We start from the raw sequence: 24,543 nt of genomic DNA on the forward strand, positions 1-24,543 counted from the left end.
TTTTAACCAGTTACTGATCCATGAGAGGACTTTCCCTCTTATGCCACAACAGCTTACTTTGTTTAAGAGCCTTGGTGATGGACCTCGTCAAAGACTTTCTGAAAATCTGAGTATACTGTATCCACTGGATTACCCTTGTCCACATGCTTGTTGACCCCCTCAAAGAATTCTAGTAGATTGGTGAGGTATGATTTCCCTTTACAAAAACCACATTGACACTTCCCCAACAAATCGTGTCCATCTATGTGTCTGATAATTCTGGTCTTTACTATAGTTTCAACTAATTTGCCTGGTACTGAAGTCAGGTTTACCGGTCTGTAATTACTGGGATTGTCTCTGGATCCGTTTTTAAAAATTGGCGTCACTTTAGCTATCCTCCAGTCACCTGGTATAGAAGCTGATTTAAATGATAGCTTACATACCACAGTTAGTAGTTCTGCAATTTCACATTTGAGTTCCTTCAGAACTCTTGGCATCAGAACAGTGAGAAGAAAATGAACAGATACTGTTAGTCACATGGTAAAGATACACTTATATAGCCCTGATTATAATGATTAGTATTGTCAAAGCATTTTCCTAAAAAGAGAGAAGGTCAATATTAGAGGTCCCATATTAGAGATGGGGAAACCAAAAACTTTAAGTGACTAAGCAGCACAACCAGCAACAGAATCCCTGAGATGGTGCCTGTGGAAGAGAAACTGTAAAAGCAATAGCCTCTCCCCCAGCCATCCCTGCGCTGCTCCGGCCTTTCTCTCTATCTCCTACACAGAGGGGGCAGGGGATTAGGAGGTTACATGCAGTAGGGAGAGCAAGGGAGGTGGGCAGGGGAAGAGTATACCCTGAAATAATGCAAGTCTATGGGACTTAAGTTCCTAAGTCTCTTTGGTGGTTCTGAACATTTTACCTAGGAACATATTGTTTGGCCAACTAAGGTGATCAGGTTTGACCACGGCATCCCATGTGAAGGTGTACCATTGATTTATATAATTGCATTTTTGGTATTCTTTTCTATCCCAACCTTTATACATCCTAACTTTTATAGTTTCTGTACACTGAAGAGAGGCTTTCATCAAGTTTTGCACATTGACAGCCAGATCGTCTCCCTTTACTAATATAGTTGATGTACACCCAGCAAATTTTGCATAATTTACATTATTATCCCCAGGTGCATTAATTACATTTTTAATATTGAATTTCATCTGCTACTATGCTGCTCATTCACTTAGCTTTATTAAATTTCTCTGTAATTCCTCAGTCTTCTAGAGTCTTAACTAGTCTAAAATGTTTTTGCATTGGATGTAAATTTTGTCATGTTGTTGTTTGCCTCACTTTCCAGATGATTAAAAAAGATTCCTGTATCGTTACTAGTACAGAACCTTGGGATGCTTTACTATTAATCTTTTGGTATGCTGAAAATAGATCCTTTATTCCTGTTTTCTGTCTTTTGGACAGTATCTGATCCACTTTACCTTTCACCCCGTAATTACTTATTTTCCTTGATTTCCTCTTCTCAGAGACTTTGTCAGAGGCTTTCTGAATATCCAGATAGATTAGCAGCTCACACTCCTTTATCTGCTCTTTTGCTGACGAACTCAAAGAATCCTAGTAGATGAAATATGTTATGTAGCCTATGTGAGGGGGACAACCCAGCACAAATTCATGCAGATATTTTGTAATTCTATTCTTAAGTATAATTTTACCTGATGTGCCTGGCTCTGAAGTAAGGCTCACTGCTTTGTATGGCACCTTTTTAAAAATAAGTATCATTCACACTCATCTCTGGGCTCTTCTGAGAGGCCCAAGGTGATGAGTGTGAGATTTGACTGTCTCACTGTTTAGGTGGCCAGCTCTGACTTACCCTCTTTTCCAGTGCCCTTTGATGTTCAGAAGTACTACAACATGGGTACTCCAGTAACAGGTTATGAAGGAGACTCTGTCTAGCACCTGGTGATCGAAGATGCTGGTGGAGAATGTTGAGCAACTCAGCTCGAAGTCACATCAAATTAGTTCACCTTTAGAGCTGTATTCCTTCCAAAATGGCCACAGTAGGGTATCCTCTCTTAGCCCCACCTCCCTCTGTCTGTTCTTACACAGGAAAGAGGAATTACCTATTCCCTTCAGCAGAAAGGCAGTCTCACCTAGAGTCAGGGAATATGAGCAGGAGCATCATGGCTTTGACATCTGGGATTCTCACACATTACTTATCTAGTCGTACAATCTAACACTTCACTTCAATGACTACTCATGTGCTTAACTTTTACTATCATGACTAAGTGTTTGCAGGACTTGTGCCTTAGACTGAAAGTGCTAACTTAATATTAAGATGTCACGTGATAAGGAAAGCTACTATAATTTTAGCTGTAAAGTCTATGTTTTTTTTATAAATGCCATACCACATAATTTCTTACAGTAAAAAGGCATTTATTATAACAGGTTTATAAATATTTGCATATATTATTATCAGACAATTAACCAAGTCCACTAGAACATCAACAATGCAATTAGTATAAAACAAATATTACAAAGCAATGTTTTAGGGCATGCACGGATTATAAAATAGTCCTGTTGGTGAAAATAATTTCATTATTTGTTCAGTTTTATCTTTCTGCAAATTCCAATGCATTAACATAAAAGTTTATTTTTAAGAACTTCTGTCCAGGTATTTGACAACCAAACCTCAATGAGCCTATTCCTCCATTCTCACCAAACAAAGTACTCAATGACTTCAAACGGGAGCTGGAAAGGAGTGGAGGACTGGGCTCAAGATAGACAATGAAGAGAGCATGCTTAATATTAAATACTGTAGTTACATGTTTCATGTGAATATCAATTATTTAGACTAAAATTTCATTTTTAGCACAAACATTGTACAAAATTAAAATTTAATGCTGACATAAGATACATTCTTTACTGTTCATATAATACTGAACAAACTGGCAAGAGCTAGCATACTTTTTACAATCTTAATCACGCAAAAAGGTTGAAGCTAACCAGACCTCAGAATGCACTAACCAGAAATACTGAGTACAACCAGACATTTGTCCTAATCTAAACAGAATTGATGATACTTAATATATGGGAACAAAAATTTCCATCTTTAGTCAAGGCTGGAAACATCTTTAGGGTGTAATCCTGGCCCTACTGAAATCAATATGGATTTTGCCCTTGATTTTCTTTCAGTAAACATGGTACTATTTTCAGCTTTGAAAAAAATCAATGTTAGCTGTATTTTTTATTACTACTTTAATATCAGATGTGAAATCAGAAAAAAAGAAATCACTGCTGTATATAATACCACTCACTCTAGTATTGCCAGGGTGTAATCGTCGATATAGTTGCTTAAAGAAATTCATTGTTGATAATATAAACGTTGATATTCCTAGATTTTAATGTGGCATCTACATTTCACCTCCAATTCTACTGATTTTATATACATCAATATTCTCTTATCCCTAAACTTCTTTTTTTCTTCACAGTGGAAAAAAAACCCTTGAAAATAAGATAAAAAGGGTTAAGGAATCTGTGCTGCAAAGTGGTTTGTTTTACTGTACTCTCCAGAGCATGCTCCCAGTTACTTTTCATTCTAAAACCATCTTACTGGATTCTCTGATTTCTACAAAACCAAAAAGCCTAAAGCAAAATTACTTTACTTAAACATTAATTTTGACAGGGAAGTTGCTTTCATTTTTTATTTTTCTAACCTTTGTATAGAAGAGCATTACAATGAAAAGATGCAAGAATATTTGTATTCTTTTCTACAGAATCAAAGACTTCTTTATCTATTCATTTAATGTTTCCATTTTCAGAATCTGAAATACCTTGCATTATTGAACCTGAATTATCTAAAGGGTAAAGAGTCTATGAAACTGCCTTAGGATTCACCCCTACACACAGTGATTACTGTGCATAGTTTTTATCGTGAGTAGCCACTGAAGTCAAATGGGAGTTGCAGCTGCTCAGCACTTTAGAAAAATCTGACTAATTTAGGAGTGTAAATATGGATTTGGGGGAGTAATTTTAGATTTCAAGTTTAAAAAAATTGGCTAAAGTTAATAGCTAACTGCTGCTGTAGATCATTCTTAAAATATTCTCAACATCAGATTAATAGATTTAGAATCCTAAAACCAAAGACATTTCTAACCAGCTAATAGAAGTTTTAAGCTAAGCCAAATTTAGCCTTAAAAACCCAGCAGTGCCACTTTTAAAGATGTTGTAAGGGCATGTTGAATACATACTGGACACCAAATTAGAAGAATACTCCCCTTCCCTTACTCTAGTAAAATAAGGGAAGGAACTATATTTCTGAAGGAGTGTAACATGAACCAAAAATAAAAACATTTCATACTATTTATTATGCTGATTTGGTTGATATTTGTAACTCATTGTGCACTTCAAAAGAAAGTAGTGTTACTACATTTTCATACTGTTTCTTCAACCTATCATCCACTCATCTTATGTTGGTACTCTGGTCTATTATGTGACTGGCAGTTTAGCAGTGGCTCAATTTAGATCCGTTAGACACAAGTACAATTATAGCTGATTTTACAAAGGTCTTAGAAGATATCCAAAAACTAATCTATGTAAAAACTGGATTTTTGCTTTTGATTTATTTAATGTGTGTGTGTGTAGATATAAAATATATTACCAATAACACAGAGATCTAGAGAAAATGGGTTCAGAAGAATTGGGGTTATCTATACATTTGTGTGCAAAATCAGATACTTACGACATCTAAATTACACATACAAACAACTGTGAATGCAGAAACAGAGGGCAGGTTTTAAAAATCTGGCACATAATACACAAATATATAATCTTTATATATTTTAATTATTATATATTTCCCTTGACTGCCTTCTACACTGGGAAGCTGACAATATTTTAAAGCTTTCAGGACCTGTCAGAAGTATCCACACAGAAGCTGGACATATTTTAGTGTTGTATCAGATCCTAATGCAACTCTGATACAACACAGCAGAAATGCCACTAACACAATGAGATTAAATTAGGGTAAATACATGATCTACAGTGAAAGCCCTTGAGCAGATACAGAGCTGAGTTCCACCCTGATACTCAAGCATATAGAGCTGTGTTCCCTGTGAAATGACTAGTATGCTTCTCATGGCCAGTAGCTGATTTGTCAAGATCCTGTACCGGTGATGTGTTTCCATATTTCAAAGGGCAGATTCAAGCCTTTAGGATCAAATTCTGAATTTATGTGAATATGTATTTTAGCGAAGAATGTGGTCTTTAGTCTGCATCAGCCTGGATAGAATCTACATAAAAGCTGAATTTTCTTTAGGATCAGATTCTGCCTCTCTTATACATATTGAGTAGTTTAATTAACGTGAGTAAGGGTGACACAATCCAGTCTTAAGTAAACACCTCAAACACTTAAGAGAAAGCAGTCAGCATAAGAAATAATTAACCTCCTCCTTATTGTTTAAACATTATCTAATGATTATACTAAATCAGGGGTTCTCAAACTGGGGGTTGTGACCCCTCAGGGGGTCGCGAGGTTATTATGTGGGGGGTCACTGTCAGCTTCCAAATCATGCTTTGCCTCCAGTATTTATAATAGTGTTAAACATAAAAAAAGTGTTTTTAATTTATAAGGGGGAGGAGTCACACTCAGAGGTTTGCTGTGTGAAAGGGGGCACCAACGCAAAAGTTTGAGAACCACTGTACTAAATAAATCAGTTTACCCATTTTATTCTAAAAATACTTACTGCTGCTTGCATTCCGCAACGTGTAGCATGTGAGTAGACTGCTTGTCTATACATTATAAGATTAGGGTGTAAATGGATGTTGTTGAGTGTATCCATGCAGAATGTATACTTTATAATATTTAGGTTTTATTTAGTTAACTTTATTTACACCAGCTGTTCCAGGTTCTAGACCGGGATAGGCAACCTATGGCACGTGTGCCGAAGGCGGCACGCGAGCTGATTTTCAGTGGCACTCACACTGCCCGGGTCCTGGCCACCGGTCAGGGGGGCTCTGGATTTTAATTTAATTTTAAATGAAGCTTCTTAAACATTTTAAAAACCTTATTTACTTTACATACAACAATAGTTTAGTTATATATTATAGACTTCTAGAAAGAGACCTCCTAAAAATGTTAAAATGTATTACTGGCACGCGAAACCTTAAATTAGAGTGAATAAATGAAGACTCGGCACACCACTTCTGAAAGGTTGCCGACCCCTGCATTAGGAAATCCTAGGTGTTTAGTGGTTGCCTTGTGTATTGAAGAATGAAGGTTTTTGTATCCCTTAGATATTTTCACCCTCTTTTGCATAACTGTGGATGATATCTGTATTATTCATATAAATGTCTAGTCTTTTTTTGAAACCCGCTGTGGTCTTTGTTGATATCTTGTTGCAGTGCATTCCACGGCTTCCTTTTATGTTGGCTAAAGGCAAGGTTGTCAGAAGCCCTAACATGACTGTGAAGGAGCTGGGGATGGAATGGGTGGGTAACAAGGACCATGTATCTCTCTGCATGGTCACGTTAAGGCTACCCAGATCATGGTTTGAAGTCCTTGCTGGACCTCAGCCCTGTGCTGCTTATACTGCTCCCAGTCATTGTAGGCAAGTGAGTGGAGAGAGTGCGGGGAAGTGGGGCGAGCCAAATGTGCCTCCTCTCCCCATTTCCTTCTTTCCAAGCAATTTACCAGACAGCAGAGTTGGCGAGTGCAAGGCAGAATGTAAGTTGTGTCCCTTTCAGAGCTCTTTCATCTCCTCAGATCTCTTCCAGTGATGGTGCAGGTACGCCTCTCCATATTCAGGACAGAGGCTAAAAGATTATAATAAAGCTCTACTTTTTTAAAAGTTATGTTGTCTTTTAACATCATTGGATACTCCCTTGTTTTGCCACTATGAAATGGGGTAAACAGGAGTTCCTGCCTGACTATCTTTATACCACTCATTATTTTATCTCTCTCTCTCTCATATCCTCTCTTGTCACCTCCAGGTAATTTCCCAAAATAGAACAAACCTTGTTGCGCCTGCAACTGTATCAGAAGGAAACGTGCTTTTTCCTTCTCTAGAAGGGCGTTGCAAATAGCACTGTAAAATTACAGAAATGCACTATCAATTTTTTTCACAGAGATCCATTGTGGGAGTCCTAATATTATTGAAATGGTTGTATGTACACTGTGTAATTAGTCTAGAACAGGGGTCGGCAACCTTTCAGAAGTGGTGTGCCGAGACTTCATTTGTTCACTCTAATTTCAGGTTTCGCGTGACAGTAATACATTTTAACATTTTTAGAAGGTCTGTTTCTATAAGTCTATAATATAGAACTAAAACTATTGTTGTATGTAAAGTAAATAAGGTTTTTAAAACGTTTAAGAAGCTTCATTTAAAATTAAATTAAAATGCAGAGCGCCCCGGAACGGTGGCCAGGACCTGGGCAGTGAGTGTGCCACTGTAAATCAGCTCACGTGCCAGGCCATAGGTTGCCTACCCCTGGTCCAGACCCTTCCTTCTGTTATAGTTAGGCTTGGCAGAATTCAATTTTTGATAACTGACCGATAATATCGATGTTTATTTTGAAGTATTTTTTTCAATTTCTGTCTATTTCAATTTTCACAGTCGTGCAAAATTATAGAGTTAAAGCATTTTTTTCCCATTTTTATTTGATTTAAATTTTCACAGTTTTGGGAAATTATGGGGAGCAGACAATTATTTAATAGCAGCAGAATTGGAAATTCAAAATGTTAAACTTTATAACCACTAACACAAATTGTCAACATCACCACTTCAAAATATGCAAAGTACATATCCTTAAATCAAACTCTAATAAGCTGAAACTCAAGCTGAATTTTGCCTATCTGTAAATTTCACTTATCAATGGAAATATTTTTTGTTGGTTTGGGTGTGTGTTGAAATCAATGTTTATTTACATTTACTGACAAAAATTTAATCCTTCCAAACCAAATTATAGAGTTACTGCAGTTTCACCGTCTTCCTGTCCTCTCCAAATAGTAGCAGCCCAAGCAACTTTACCTTCCTTGGTGAAAATTCTGAAACTGGGTTGCTTCTGATGTCTCATTTCCAAGGATCTAATAAATACAAACTCAAATATCAATTGAAAAGCTAAAAAATAGTATCGTTTCTCTCTCTCTCACTTTTTTTTTTTTTTTTTGTACACTTGCTGTATTTTTCTCTATTATTAAGGAAGGCTAAATAGGGTCAGCTAATCACTTTGAGATCCTTGGATGGAAGGTGCTATAAAAGTGCAAACTGCTACTAATATCTGGACAAAAGGAAAGTACAACAGAAAAAAAAATACATTAATGTCAGGTAAAGGGTGAACCTTTAACTCACAAAAACAGAATCTGAAAGTGAAGGCAAACTTTTGCATTAATGTACGGCATAGTCTCAGCCACCAGCCCTGAAAGCTCTGTAATCTGAAATAGTGTATATTCTCCACTAGCATGACACAAAGGACTACAATAAGTGCTAAGGTTTAGCCGCAGCTCTGAATCGGTTTACTTTTGTAAGGCTGATTAATCTCTCTTTGTACTTTAGTGTTATTTTTACTGTCTTTGTATATACTGACCTCAATTTTGAGGGCCAGCCAGGAGTCAAGAGGAGGCAGGAGAGCCAAAGGTAGGTTTGTGTTATGCTCCAGTAATCTATAGCTGCTGGAACAGCTCCTTGGGGGTTACTGCAAGTGCCTCTAAATTAGAGCAGGCCTGAGACTACTTTAACTTATGCTGGTAGTAAAACTGGCCCTGGGCTGGGAGCTGAACAGGCTCCTTGCTGTAATTTAAGCAGCACATGGGACACACAGCAAGCTTTGACCACGTTCTTCTCTCTGGTGTTAGAGACTATGGCATAGAGCCAGCTACCCAGATCTATGCCATCATAGGATTCTGCTATACCAGAGGAATCTGAGCTGCCTGCTTAGGACACATTAAGGCTATGATTTGCTCCCAGAGTTCCACAAAGCAGACCTTATCAGGGACAAGGATCTGACCCACTACAACTATACTTTATCACGTATTTAATTAGTTGGTTAATCAGGTATAGAGGGATCACTTACTGAAATGCACTAAGATAAAGTCACTATTTATGAAGCACTTTACACTTTAAACTGCTTTTCTAATTAATACTCCTTTTTGAAACAAATGTTGCAATTTTAAATATGGAAAAAAAACTTGCTAGGGAGGCAAATAATCATTTAAACCAAACATTTACATACTTTAAGCACATAGTTTTGAGGAATGCAAAGCCTTAAAAAAAATCAACCTTTAAATTTTACACTGAGTAATGATGCACAAATTACAAAACTCCAATTATTTTTTTTCTTATTGCCTCACCATGCAGTAACTAAGATGGAAACATCATCTCTAAGACACTCTACAACAGTGGCTCTCAAACTTTTTTACTGGTGACCCCTTTCACATAGCAAACCTCTGAGTGCGACCCCCCCTTATAAATTAAAAACACTTTTTATATATTTAACACCATCATAAATGCTGGAGGCAAAGCAGGGTTTGGAGTGGAGGTTGACAGCTCGCGACACCCCATGTAATAACCTTGAGACCCCCGGTTTGAGAACCCCTGCTCTACAAGAACACAAAGCTAAAGAGTTCTCAAACACACCAAGCCCGGTGTACTCTTGGTAAAACAGCCTAATACCATAGTATAAATTAGGGACTGAACCTGCAACCCCTTAAGCATGCAGAACTCCCACTTGAGTGGATGGAAGATTTGTGCACGTGTTATCTGCACGATCAGGTATTTAAAGAGACAGCTGCTTCCCTTCCCTAATCTTAAATTCCCTATCATGTAGACAGTGAAAATGTACAGCAATAACCCAAAACATTTTAGAATAAGTTGTGATCTATTTATCATTTGATACATTTCTGCAACTCCCATTTCCAAAAATGCTTAACTATTTTCTTTCCATTTTTGTAATACTTCTTTTAAGGATAAAAAATTCAAATCTATTGTCATGCTTGAATTGTCTTTTCCTCATTGGATAAATATGATTTTACCTATGGTTCTGATGGAACTGAAATTAAGGCTCTTTTTATTTATTCCCATATTAGTACCATAGATCATGTTTGCATTGCTCTGGGAACAATGAGCTGCTGCTCCTTCTCATGTTTAACATGAATGGGATTTAGGGCACATAGCAAGGTGAGAACAGACACCTTAGGGTTACTGCAAAAGAGCTGTTTAAAAGACATTTACATCTAAGTAACATTTTTTCATAAAAAACAAACATACTATGCCTATTGGAAGATGTCTTATGGCTTACAGAGGCTTCTATATTCTATATATTTTTAGAAATTTTTCTGTATCATGAAGAATTTATACCAGCATTAATTTTCTTTTTCCTTGTTTATATTTATACCAGCATTCTTTTTCTTTTTCCTTGTTTATATGCCATCATCTCTCATTAATAAAAAACTTCTTAAGTATGGCTGTGTCTAAGAATTATTTTTATAGTACAGACAATTATTAGAATTCTGTAATGGAAAGTTTAATTTTGTTTGTACTGGGAATGTGAAGCATTTTCTGGTTTTGGAAAGCACCAGAACCATTTAGGCCTGTGAGTTGCTTTTGTCAAATTCAAAGTATTTTGGGAGGTGAAAGCCCATTATCACAAAGCAGTCCTTATTAAACAGCAGTGCCGTGACATTACCCTGACTTTGAGTTCAGAAACAGGTGTGCTATCTGCACCACAAATATTTAACAGACAATATTTCCCCAACTTTTATTTTTTGAATGGAAGGAAATTGTGTATTAAATAATTTGATTCTAGATGTCCATTACTAAATTCCCCCCAACATACACACACACATTTTACAAAAGTATTTTTCATTAAACAACTAGTAGTTACACTGGAAATGGTTTGTTACTTGCTCCTTGATTATTCTTAATTATTTGGCACACCTTTACTGCTCAAAGGAGAGGTTATTTCCTTGCTGAGAAGATGAAATTGTCAATAAAGCAGCTAGACAACGTGATATGAATTCCAACAGAAAATGCATCCATCCTGAAGAACTCTCATTAACAAATTCTCACAATCTTCCATACATATCCAGCTGTGATCATGGGGTTCCCATCAATAAATAAAAGGTCAGTGCAACAATAAGAAGCAAACAGAATGGAGAAGAAAAGGTTTGATAGGCAGCTGATGGCATAAAAATGTCTTCATACTTGTAAATACTGACAACACGCTCTGATACAGGCGGTGAGTCTATGTCATGCCGAGTTATAGAACCTTTAATAGACAAAGGATAGAAAAAGAGATGAGCATAGCATGTGAATTAAACCACTTCTGATTTCTCTTTCTTTTCCGCTAGATAACCTCACCTCCTCTTATTGCTAGTTACTATACCAAAAGAAGGATTTAAGTTTAAAATGGTGTTTCTAGCCAAATAGGAAATCTTCACAAAAACACAACATTACATCAACAGTTAACATAGTGCCAGAAGGTAAAACTCTGAATAAATCATACAAAACCTGAACAACGAACTATGAACAATATCCTTCAGAAGAATCACGAACTGGTCATTTTGAAGCATCTACAATCAATTTTAGCTTTTGGGAGTAGAGATAATCAAAAAAAGTAGGTAAGGAATTTGTATATGACTTAACTTGACACTGCCCCCTTAATTTACATATATACACACACTGCTATTGTAAACAGAAATCGGAACATCTTTTGCAAACTATTTTAATTCCTTTTACAATGATGGAATAGATTGAAGAACGCAGTTGTGGCCACATACCATCAACTTACCCTGAATTGCTGGACCCCAAGCAAACAAATAGTACCAGCTCAAGTGAAGATCTACAATAGTTTCATCTCTGGGAACATACACAGGACGTTTAAATCGACAAGTCACACGGTTGTTTTCAAAAATCCCTTCTTCATCTCTAGCTGGATTTCGCTGGATCTCTTTAGCCCACTGACCAACATTATAAAAGTGCTGTATTCGGACCCTTCCATTATCATCATGAACACAAGCCATGACATCATCTCCGCCCTAAACGGTAAGAAAGAAACGAGTCAGAGTTCTTTTACTTTTAGAAAGAAAACCAACAACATGCAATACTTTTTTTCATATCCATAAAAGTATTCGCATTACTTAATTTTCACTATGAAAGCGGACCATAATAAAGGCTCTAGTTCCCCCTTTCCTTGTACAAATCCCTGGATACTTCCTCCTGCAGATTGTGCAGCAAAAAGTCAATGGTAATATTTACTTTTTCTATCTGTTTATGGGTATGCAAGCCACTTTTTGACTTCCCCAAGACGTATACTAAATCCTAGTAGGATGGCAACTCCCTGACATAATTTAAGTAACAAGAAAGAAAAAGTAACATTTTTTTATTGTTCATAATAGGCAAACTTCCCAGATATTGTACCACAACAAAAACAGAGGAAGAACAGAACTTTTAGGGTGTAAAGTTCATTACATTAAATGTTATGTAATCTAATCAACAGCAGGAAACAAATCTAAAATATCTGAAGGGATAATTGCATAACTGCAAAGAATCCACTTTAATTCAATAGTGTTTTTCGTAATTCCTTCCCTTATTATGTATCACCTAAGTGCAAAGTAGGAATTCAGTTAAATGGTAAATTTGCTTCTGCACATATTGTAGGCAGTGACAAAGAAACACAATCTAAGAAACAAACAAGTGAATGAAAAAAAAAAAAAGTGTTATGACAATTACCTGTGCAGGCTATTCACAGAAGTACTGTAGTCCTAAAACAATTATACAAAAACACTGTTGATGCAGAAAAGACACTTAACCTTTCAGGGCACAATATTACTTCCAAAAGTATAGCCCTCCAGAAGCATTAGTATCAGGAATAAATCTTAAAGTTTTGTAGGTTGTTGGCAAGTAAAGATTGGGTTACTGCCAGTGCTGTAGATGTTAGTACTGGCTAACAATAATATACCCCACAGCCATAGTACTAATGTCATCAATGTGTCATAATGAAGGAGGCAATAATGTCTGCTGACTTTATCCTTAAGTAAGTCTGTTCTTTTATGCATGTTGCAAAAGATTCATAACTGTCTTTGCTCACCTAATCCTGGTAGCACAAACTGCTTTTGGGGAACAAAATGGATATGGACAAAGTAAGGGGTGGCACATTAATTTAGCTGCCACTGCTGTGTAGATTCTTATAAAACTACTGAAAAATGGAAGAACTAGGTTAGACATGAACTTGAAAAGCTCCAGGTGCTCAGTATTATTGTGGGAGAGGTGGTGACTGCTACAGTTGAGGTTATATAAGGGCTTCCATTCTAACCTCCTGTTTTCAGTCACAGTTTTCAAAAACTTTCAAGGTTTGATTTTTTTTTTATAAGTTTGAGCAAAAATTCTTCACACCTCTAAGGACAAGGAGAGGTTTTTTAAAAAAATAGCACCTTCCACATTAAAAAACCAGACACAAAACCAAGTTAAAATGTTGTTTTGAACTATTCTGTAGTCAAAATTGCAGTGTAGCTCCCTAACACATCAACTCAATCAATTTAAAAAAAACATGGATTTTTAATTATTTTCCTTGCCTAGTTGTTCTTGCCATATCATCCTCATCTGGAATCTTTCTACTGGTTCTCCTTTACATGCCACACTGAATTTAAACTTCCTAGATCTTTGTTGGTAACGTTCTGCAGAACTCCACCCTGCCCCACATCTTGGGGTTTTTTTCCTATCAGGTTCCCCCACCCCATAACTCCGCCAGTGATGCCAAACATGATGCCTTATTCCGTTCCTTCTTCTCCACTCATCTCTGTGCATTTTTTCTACAGTGCCCCCTTTGTATGGAATGATCTCTCAACCTCGGTTCACCATGAACAACCACTTTCTCCTCATTGAAATCCGTCCTAAATACTGACTTCTTGCATTATGCCCACAAAAAGTTAATTCATAATAGTTATAGGTGAAACAAACAAACAAAGCCCTACTAATTACCCTTACCTCTGGAGTTCTCGGTGGGTCCAACTTCTATGTCTTTTAGACTGTAAATGCTTCAAGACATGGATTGTCCTTATTTCTGAGCATACTACAGCGACAAGCACATTGTTGGCACTGAATAAATAAGGGCCAGACTCTGACACCTTTGCTCACAAAGGGTGGCAACACATTCCACAAGTGGTCCCATCCACTTCAACTGGACAAATAGTGGAGTAATGTACTATTCAGCATGAGCAAGTGTATCAGAATATGGTTCTGAGTCAACAAATAAAAATAATAAAATCTGAACCTAAGTTAATAGAAAAGGGGTACAAAATCTTAACAAGAGAGAGCACAAAAATGGAACGAGCATTATGCTATTCAAGACAAAGAATACTAAAAGCTGCACAGGGCAATGAAGAAATAATCCATCAAAGAATCAAGATTATTTTCTTCCCTGAACTGTGTCTGGCTGCTCAGGCCAGAAACAGGGACTTGATTCCACTAAGGCAGAATTTTGTTGATGAGGAATGAGTGCTGCAGCCCTGTTGCCACAAAGCTCAAAGTCATTTACAACAAACCCTACATATTCTAGGACACTCGTTTGGCTGGGAAATTACTGGGAAAAATAGATGAAATTAACAGATACAATAAGCAATAAAGACTGAAATGACAAATGGCATTGTAGCCTGATTAAGTGAGGTACAGCATCTCATACATAGCAGGTTTGAAAACCAAAGCATTCACTTTAAAATTACGATTGTGCGGGGGTGCCATCTACTGGATATATGATAAGGCTGCATGTTACCACTGTTAACCTGATATAGACATGGGGCAGATTTTTAAAGGTGCAGACAGGTGCCTGGGAGAGTTAAGTGCCTATGTACTTTTGAAAATCCCACTAAGTGCCTATCTGGATCTTGAGGCTCTTAAATACCTTTAAAAATGTGTCCCTACAACTATTTCTTAAGACTCCAAGATGCATACTGGAGGCAGACTGATTAATATCTTTTATTTCCAACATAATACCATATACATGGGTAGGATGGTAATGCATCTCCCCTCACATTTTCTTTGTGCTCCACATTTTGGGCCTGATCCAAAGTCAGTGGCTGATATCAGTGAGAGTCTTTCTATTGCTTCAGTGGGCTCTGATTAAGGACCATTAAACACTCTCTCATTTTCCAGTGTATAGAGTCCACGTGCAACTTAATAATTACACTTGCCCTCTGACTTGGGATGTATTACATAAACACTATTTTCAGTTGCAGATGGGGGGGTATGTTTCAACATGCAATCAATTATAGATAGCATTATAAACTGTGTTCTAAGCTTAAATATGTTAATGAGAATTGCTATTTGTATAATAGAATTATATTCCTCAATTCTTGCTTTCCTCATAAAACCCCAATAAAAACAATGCTCTGAAATATAAAAATCACAGGAACAAGTATAAATATGAGGCAACCCTGTTTAAAAATTTTTTTAAAAAGCAAAAGAACAAATTGAAATAGGCTTGCTTTATATAGCATATATATTTAAATTAGCAATAATAATTTTCTCTCTAAATTCACCTGGCTTTTCTGAAAATGTGGGGTGTTGGTGGAGGAAAGAGGCAGTGGGCATCCCCTTGAGAGTTTGCAAAAAGAACAGGAGTACTTGTGGCACCTTAGAGACTAACAAATCTCTAAGGTGCCACAAGTACTCCTGTTCTTTTTGCGGATACAGACTAACACGGCTGCTACTCTGAAACCTTGAGAGTTTAATGGTTAAGTCCAGATTTATACAGTGGGAAAATAATTGACTTATTCAAGAAAACTTTACCCTTCGCTAATTTCTGATTTATACTTTGTTCCATTAAACACTGATACAGAACACTTAGAAGACAAACTTGTTAGTCATGAATGTTTTTTTAGAATTAAATGGTGCAAAGTCATTAACAGTCTTGCATTCAACAGCAAAAGCCAAAGATCACTGTAGTCTTTCATTCTGAAGGGAGGTGGGACAGTCCAGTGGCTAGGGAATTTGACCAGGCATCAGCAGGCCTGATCTGCTGTCTGATTTTCATTTAATCTCTTTACAGCTCTGCTTCCCAATCTGTAAAACTGGGGTAAATAATACTCACCCCTCCTTTGTAAAGTGCCTTGCAAACTAGAGATGAAAAGCACTATGCAAGCATTAAATATTATTTCTCATTAAAAAGTGTATCTTTCTTTATATCTGCCACATATTTTTCAAATCCAATATAAACTGTGCCTATTCTAATACATAAAAGCTTGTATACTTGTTAACATGAAACATTAAATGTTGTTGGTCTTACCATTTTCTTGTCTGAAGAAAATCCTACTGCCACCCAGCCATCAGTGTCAGCACTCAACTCGAACTCTACATCAGCTCCTATTCTACGATAACTGAGAAAATAGTCACAAGTCTCGGCATTACATCCAGGTTTACCATACCTGAATGAAATAGGAAAACAGAACATGTACCTTTTTCAGAATATGAACAGCTTTTTTGTTATAGTTTACCTGTGTTTCTACATCAAAAACTTAAAGACAGCATGATTTGTTGTTAATGGTGGTGGTCACATAAATAAAATTTTCAGATATTGGTAGAACATATCATTTCTATACTATATTGTATTTTCTATATAATACTATAAATTACGGTGTTAACAATAATTATCCCTTTATGGTAAGACAGGGTAATGTTAGCTCATTATGGTGAGCACTTATTCAGAGATGCGATCCATTGATCTCATTGGGACTATTTACGTAAGTGCTCATCAAGTGTTGAACAACATAATCCCTGATCCTGGTGAATAGCTGCAGAAAACAAACATTTAGTAAAATGAATGTGGGACATTTACTAGTGTCCCTAGTGAAGTCAAGTAATGTTTATAAACTGAAAGATGTCTACATTTTTATTCTACACCAACCTAAAGCATCCCTTGGTTTTTCCACAATCATCCACTCTAATTTTTGCAAATGGATCCACAGGAGGAGCAGTAGGGAAAGGGTAACCTGTATAATCAGAATAAACCACCATTAAATAATGAATGCGGAGAAATACATCCAAATATTGCCACTGTTATTATTTATCTATATTCGAATAGTATCTAAGAGGCCCCAACCAAGATTAGGCCTTCATTGTGCTAGGTACTGTACATAAACTTAGTAAGAGAGAGAGAGAGAGAGAGAGAGAGAGAGTCCCCGCCCTGAAGAGCTCACAATCTAACTAGACAAAACATGCAAAGAGTAGATAAGAGAAAGTATTATTGGGCTGGATTATCTTGTTTGCTAAATGCATTTTGAGGGATGGGGGTGTAGTGGAGCCAGAGGCTACTACACCTTATTCTCTGCTGGCAGAAGATCTTTCCACAAGTCAGTTAGGAATCAGGGATCTGCAATCTGCTCCTTCCTAGTCCCTCCTCCACTGCACTTGAGCTTTGTATCCAGCAGAGAACTGAGTCCATTACTTCCATTTTAAAGATGGGGCACTGAGGCTGTGACACATGGCCAGAAAGGGTAAGCAGTTCGCAGGCTAAATGACCCAGATTCAATCTTTAGAGCAGGGGTGGCCAACCTGTGGCTCCGGAGCCAGATGCGGCTCTTCAGAAGTTAATATGCGGCTCCTTGTATAGGCACCAACGTCGGGGCTGGAGCTACAGGTGCCAACTTTCCAATGTGCCGGGGGGTGCTCACTGCTCAACCCCTCACTCTGCCACAGGCCCTGCCCCCACTCCACCCTTTCCCGCCCCCGCCCCTGAGCCTGCCATACTCTCCTCCTCTCCCTCCCCCCTGGAGCCTCCTGCACACCACGAAACAGCTGATCCGGAGGTGCAGGGAGGGACGGGGAGGCACTGATTGGCGGGGCTGCCGGTGGGTGGGAGGCGCTGGGAGCAGGGTGGGGAAGCTGATGGGGGGCTGCTGACATATTACTGTGGTTCTCTGGCAATGTACATTGGTAAATTCTGGCTCCTTTTCAGGTTCAGGTTGGCCACCGCTGCTTTAGAGACATGTTAGAAAAATATGTAAATGATAATTCAGGCCATTCCACGTTAGATAGGCAAGAACTTTGAAATGTAAACCAGTATTGTTAGAGAATTAGAAGTAATAATAATTGTATGTGTTTACTTATATCTTGTTAGATGTTAACCATGTAAACAGACAGTTCCTATTACTATAGCTACTGATTCAGAGATCAAAAGGGACTATTAACATTTAGATCAGGGGTCTCAAACTCAATTTCCCTTAGGGCCAGTGCCAGTCCTCAAATCCTCCAAGCAGGCCAATAATGTCACTCATGCCGCCCAGAACGCGCCCCCGCAAACTCCGCCCCACACCTGCCTAAGACTCTGGGAAGGAGTCTGGATGGGGGAGGAGGTTGCAGGCTCTAAGAGGGAGTTTGACTGCAGAAGCGGTGAGAGGTTGGGCTCTGGGAGGGAGTTTGGGTGGGGAAGGGGGTCTGGGGTGCAGGCTCTGGGAGGGAGGAGGGGAGAGGGGTGCAGGCTCTGGGAGGGACTTTGGGGGCAGGGGTGTGTGGGAAGGGGAAGGGGCGCAGGCTCTGGGAGGGAGTATGAGGGCTTGAGGGGGTGTGTGGGAAGGGGGTGCAGGCTCTGGGAGGGAGTTTGGAGGCTGGGAGTGGGGAGTGGAGGGGGTGCAGGCTCTGTGAGGGGGTCGGGGGGTGCGGTGCTTACCTGGGGCTCCAAGGCGGGGCGGGGGTCCTCCACGTGCTGCTGCCCCCAGGCACCACCCCCGCAGCTTCCCATTGGCCGCAGGGGGCAGCACGCGGAGGCCCCGCCCCGCCACGGGGCTGTAGGGAAGGGCCGGCAGACACGTGGCGCGAGCAGGCAGAAGCCGCTCAGCTCCGCTGCGCTGCCGGTGATGGCCCTGGGCCATTGTAAATAGCCCAGGGGACACGCGGGGGCGAGCACCTGGGGGCGGCAGGTGGGGCCAAGAGAGAGACCCGGCCCCAAAATTGCTGGAGCCCCACGGGCCACATTGGAGAAGTTCTCGGGCCGCAGATGGCCCACAGGCCGGAAGTTTGAGAACCCTGATTTAGATGAAATGTGAGTGTGATCATGTCATTGTCTAGGTGTCTCTTTAAAGTCTGTGATGAACTGCTTAATGGATAAATTACCTTATGTTAATCTGTGTACTTAATCACCAGTAATGTTTGGGAAACAGAAGGTTACATCAAAAACCTATTGTTCATCCAAGAACTCTGTGTTACCCAAGAACTGTATAAAGTATTCTTGGGATCTGATCCTTTCATCTCAGATCTGCTTGAGCTTTATTTTGGGGGAAGTTTGAGTCATAAGACTGAGATTTCCAGTCGCATCTAGATCACCCGGGGTATGAAACACTTGACTGAAATTATGGACTAATTCTAAGAACTCTTTGCAACTAGAAAGCTCACCATCTCTACTATGAAACTGATCTCAGAACTGTACTTATAAGAACTGGCTGTAAGCGTATATTTGGATAAGATCTGGAATATTCATTAACTTGGGAGGTAATGTGTCCAATCCTTCAGGATTGGTAGAACTTTCATATTTGACTTGGCTGTCTGGGGGGGAACCCAAAGGCTGGGTTGCTATGTTTTGGCTTCCGTGTAACCAGTAAGGTTATTCTAGAAGCTGAAGAATCTAAATATTGGAATATCCACCAGCTTTGGGGATTGTCTGCCCCATTCTTTGCAGTTTGCCCTGATTTAAGCAATCTCAGTGTGCCCCCCGCCCCAGGGACCCTAGTCACAGAGGACTGGATTTTCAAAAGTATCTGAAGACACCTAACTCCTATGAGCTTTCAATGGGCATTAATCACCTAACTCTCTTAGGTACTTTTAAAAATCCCACTAAGAGAGAATAAGTGATTTCCTGTGAGACCTTAGGCAGTCTGTGGCAGAACAACGCAGTGAGGCCAGGTTTCCTGAGTCTCTGTCCATATATGAATGTTAAAAGTATACCGCTGTTAAACCAATATAGTTTCAATTCACCAACCCAGATATGTACAGGGCCTTTTTGATTAATTCTGCATTAAGAATTAAAATGAATTTTATATTAAAAGGTAAAAGACAGGTTAAAGATAAAATACACCACATAAATCTGAACACAAAACAACCAGATAATGAAAAAGTCAGGGCTCCAAAACCAATGTTCACTTGTCCACTTGGCACCAGTACACTTTGTGGAATGAGGCTGAGTGAACATTGTTTTTGAAACCTTACATTTTGAATTTCCTGATCCTTCTGGGTTCAGGTTTTCAACCTTTATGTTGTTATTTGAATTTGATATTCTTTTCTTCAACTGACAGAAAAAGAAAGAACTAGCTGTGGCACTAAGAAGTTTTGCAGCTGCGTTTTCACTTCCTCAGGAGTTTTAAGCTGCACCACTCAACAGAAACACAACTATCACTATAATACTATTGGAGCTGTGCACTACTGCACCACTCGATAGTGCTGCAGGCAGCAATGTAACTAAAAGCTTTTCACTGCCTAAAACCTAGTTATTTAACCCCTTCCCTTCCTCTACGTGTTCAAGCAGCTATACGACGTTCAGCCACACATTAAGTTTGAAGCTTTAAAGTTCAGCCCCATTTATTTTAAAATGTATAAAATATGCTCAATACATATCTAGGCACATATATATTTGACATAACACATGGCTTTTTAAAAGTTAAAAAATAATCAGAGACTTCTTCACCCCTTATGAAATTATACACCAGCACAGCCACTCCCCTCCCTGCTCAGGCAAAAGCCTGAGAAAACAAGATGGGCCTTGCACTGTGGCCCAAAGATCAGCTAATCATATTCTACCCAACCAGCAAGGGAAGTGAATTCCTAAACTGATAGTCCTTCAAAAGAATGTCCTTCCCCAACCTCCATGGGTTTAAATCTTAGGGACTGTTAATAGCTCCACCTCATTGGCTGATCTCAACTATTATATGGAACCTGTGGAATCCTGGAAGAGGAAGCCCTCCGGGCAAACCAGGCAATTGCCCCAAATCACCTATTGGGATTTCTCAGAGAGGAAAGAAAGAACTACTCAAGTGCAACACTGTCTAAGCTAGCTATGGTCTGCAAGCAGGTCAGCGAAAAATCTTGTCACAAATGAATGGAGGGCTTCTGACTGATCTAATAATCAGTGAGAATACTTTCCATTGCTAAGAGATCAGTGTGACTAGTGCAGCTTTCATACCAAATCCAGGCCTAACGCCAGACTGAAAGAATGGGATGAGAGAAATGAGAAGTGTCTGCGGTTTCCAAATTGTCTTGCCACAATTTCTATCAATAATCTTTCCCCCAAAGGTAAAAGATTAGGAACAGGGCAATTACTGGTAAGATTGCTATGGTAAGATGATGGCTTCTTAAATAAAACCCTAACTGTTGATGTGAGGGATGCTGGCAATCAGCCCTCCTTCAAGGAGTCACTAGCCGAATCAACGGATAATGGATGTAATACCTCCTTACTTAATTTTACTAACCAAGAAAGTAAAGGCTCCAACTCACAGGCTGTAGCTAGAAACTCTGTGACTGAAACTGTCCAGAACTTTGCCAGAGAAGATGATATATTTATCCCCTCCAGAAATGGTTTTGCAACCACAAAAGCAGCCAATTTTTTTTTTATCTAAATCAGATCAATCTTGTCAGCACAGCAACTAGAAAACTTCTCATGGTGAGAAAGAACTGACTCTTGTATCTGAGTGGAGGCAACAAGGCATGATCAACCCATCAAACACCCGGAAAAGCTCTGACAAATGGATTTCACAGATGAAGAAAGATTCATCAGCATCATTAAAAACAATATTGCAATCAATGTGACTGCATGATTTCTGTCAAGAACATTAGTCTCTATCCTATATGCTTCATCTGTCACAGGTCATCTTTATACTAAGGTAACCTGTAAAAAGAGAATGCTTGGCTGCCATAGCATAGATGGTTGAGGACAGAAGATAGACTGCACCTCAGAACCATCAATAAAATGGGCTACAGATAGCAGATATTCTGCTAAGAGAAATGCGAAACCTAACTCGGTCTTCCAATCTCTCCATGAGATCCAGTGCAACAGGTCTCCTGCCCACTGGGTGTACATGTGAGCCCTGATTTCAAACTGCCAGTGGTGGTAATAGAGACTTGGCACATTTAGCCTGAAAGGCTGTATATCCAAGAGGATAACACTTGAGCGTGCTCTAGGAGAGACAAGGTTGTATTCCCTGCAAAAGAGCAGAGCGCAGCATTAGGCGTCCCTGTGACCCCAGCACTGTCGCAGTGCCTGATTCCAAGTTCTTGCTCCAAAGCCTGGAGACACCAATAGTGGTTATTGTAAACTGAGACAGGAGGCAGAGCTCTCAGCACCCCAGCCAAAAGGAAGGGCAGCCGGAGGGATGCCCAAGCCAGAGAGAGGAGGGGGAGCTATGCTCATTTTGCCCGTCCTCTTTCCCATGATGAAGAGCATTTGATTGTCAATAGAAAATATGTCTGACAGCCAAAACACAGCTTCGACCCACAGAAGGGCAGATTTCTCTCTCCCTCTCTTCCTTACCAAGAGCCTCAATCTACTGCGACCCTTGCACCGCCGACACTCCCCCTTCGGCACCCGCCCCGGACTGAGCCTGCAGTCGGAGCCACGGGCCCTGCAGAACTGGAGCCGCCGGGCGTGGAGCTGGCTCCAAGCGTGCCCCAGAAAGTGCCACCCCACAGCAGCAGCTCGGATGCCCCCGCCCGGCCACAGCAGGGAACCAACGCCGCCGAGTTACTAGCCAACGTGCTGAAACGACGCGGCGACACGGGGCCAGGCGGCTCCACGGTACAGACCGCATCGCAGAGACAGCGGGACGACGGGGGCGGAGACCCGGCCAGGAGCGGGGCCGAGAAGGGAGCAGCCCATCCCCCCACCATGGATCCTCCACCGGCCTTGGTGCGGCCCCCCCCCCCCATGCATCCCGCCCCCCCCCCCCCCCCCCCCCAGTGTCCTAATGCATTCTCCTCCCCCGCGCATCCAGAGCCATTCTCCCGCTCCCGTCGGTGCGTGCTCCATTCCCACCCACCCCCAGTGTCCCAATACATCCAGCTCCAGTCTCCCCCTCATTCCTATGCACGCTTCATCTTCCCCCGGGCATCCAGCTCCTTCTCTCCCTCCCCCGGATGCATGCTCTACATATCCCCCCGCAGACTAGTGCATTTAGCTCCATTATTCCCCTCACTCCTGTATATGCTTCACCCTCCACCGTACATCCAGCTCCATTCTCCCGCTCCCCTTGGTGCATGTTCCCCGCTCCCAGTGTCTCAGGGCATCCAGCTCCATTCTCCCTCCCCCCCCCCACCGTCCCAGTGCATTTCAGCTCCACTCTCCCCCTCATTCCTGCATGTTTCATCCTCCCCCGTGCATCCAGCTCCTTCTCTCCCTCCCCTCGGGTGCATGCTCCATCCCCGCGCCCGTGTCCCAGTGCATTTAGCTCCATTATTCCCCTCCCTCCTGTATATGCTTCACCCCCTCACACCCCATGCATCCAGCTCCATTCTCCCGCTCCCCTTGGTGCATGCTCCCTCCTCCCGCCCAGTGCATTTCAGCTCCACTCTCCCCTTCATTCCTGCATGTTTCACACACACACCAGTTCATCGAGCTCCTCTCCCTCCCCTCGCTGCGTGCTTCATCCCCCAGCTCACTATCCCCCCGGGCCTCGGAGCATCTCCCCGGGCCGGGCGTTGCAGCTTCCTCCTCCTGCCCCAACAGGAGGCTCCCCACCCCGCGCCCCCCCGGCCTCCTCACCCTCCTCGGAGAGGTAGCGCAGGTCGTAGAACTCGCTGGCGAAGGTGCCGTACGAGGAGTCGTGGTGCTGCCGCTGCGGCTCGTCCCGGGCCCCGCGTTCCCCGTCCCCTCGGCCCCCTCCCCGCGCCCCGCCGCTCTCGTCTGCCGGGCTGGCGGTGGAGGCTGCGGGGCCGGCGAGCAGCAGCAGCCAAGCGCCCCAGCGCAGCGGAGACATGGCGGCCCCGCAGCCGGGAGAGGCGCAGAGCGAGGCGTGCAGCAGCGCCCTCCTCCGCCTCCTGCTGCGCGCGGCGTCCTGCGAGGGGAGGGGCAGCGGGCTCCTGGGGGCTGGGCGCCCCCCAGCTGGAATAGGGGGCTCCCAGGCCTCCCTCCCCCAGTGACCCGTGCATAGAGCCCCCATGGCAGCGAGTGGTTGATGAGAAGGGAATGGCCTGAGATCAAGCGCCCCCCAACGTAGGGGCCAATCCGGAAATCTGAGACGAGGGGAACAACCCCACCGGCTTGGGGCAGGATGGGTTCTGCGTTCACACGTGAGAATGCAGACCGGAGGGAGGGCAAACGCGCTCTGCTCCGAAGTAATGAAAGGTTTGGAGTGAAGGGAACTGTTTAGGAATGAGAAAGAGACATTTCCCTCTAATCCGCTTCCCACTCCCAAATAAATCACTGCGGTTACTAAGTGGTGCAGCACTGAAATGGGGGAAGTGAGCTCCACGGAAAATGCTTAGGACCTTATGGCTTGGCTTGGCCACAGCTGTCATCAGTTTGCCCTGGTGTGAGAGAGAATGGGGCAGAAATAATTTCCCAAGGCAAATAAACTGAAACAAGCAGATTGTC

The 24,543-nt window shown here is 41.2% G+C and overlaps 1 protein-coding gene across 1 annotated transcript; it reads right to left on the bottom strand.

Annotated features, from left to right (window-relative positions):
• Window positions 1-10,711: 10,711 nt before the first annotated feature.
• On the bottom strand, window positions 10,712-23,926 carry FRRS1L (ferric chelate reductase 1 like). The gene is made up of 5 exons (XM_024209265.1): window positions 23,713-23,926; window positions 16,879-16,963; window positions 16,261-16,399; window positions 11,770-12,016; window positions 10,712-11,247 (listed from the first exon to the last, which is right to left on the bottom strand). Exons 1-5 carry the CDS (start codon window positions 23,924-23,926, stop codon window positions 11,075-11,077), a joined length of 858 nt encoding a protein of 285 aa, XP_024065033.1. The 3' UTR covers window positions 10,712-11,074.
• Between the last annotated feature and the right edge of the window lie 617 nt (window positions 23,927-24,543).

Source organism: Terrapene carolina, unplaced genomic scaffold (genome assembly GCF_002925995.2).
Source record: "Terrapene carolina triunguis isolate 2854851 unplaced genomic scaffold, T_m_triunguis-2.0 Scaffold183, whole genome shotgun sequence".
NCBI lineage: Eukaryota > Metazoa > Chordata > Testudines > Emydidae > Terrapene > Terrapene triunguis.

Excerpts from the sequence above, each read along its gene's own strand:
- FRRS1L (XM_024209265.1), bottom strand. The coding sequence starts at position 23,926 with ATGTCTCCGCTGCGCTGGGGCGCTTGGCTGCTGCTGCTCGCCGGCCCC. Across the intron at positions 16,400-16,878 it reads AAAACCAAGGGATGCTTTAG|GTATGGTAAACCTGGATGTA; the intron begins GTTGGTGTAGAA and ends TATTTCATTCAG. Across the intron at positions 11,248-11,769 it reads TTGGGGTCCAGCAATTCAGG|GTTCTATAACTCGGCATGAC; the intron begins GTAAGTTGATGG and ends TGTCTATTAAAG.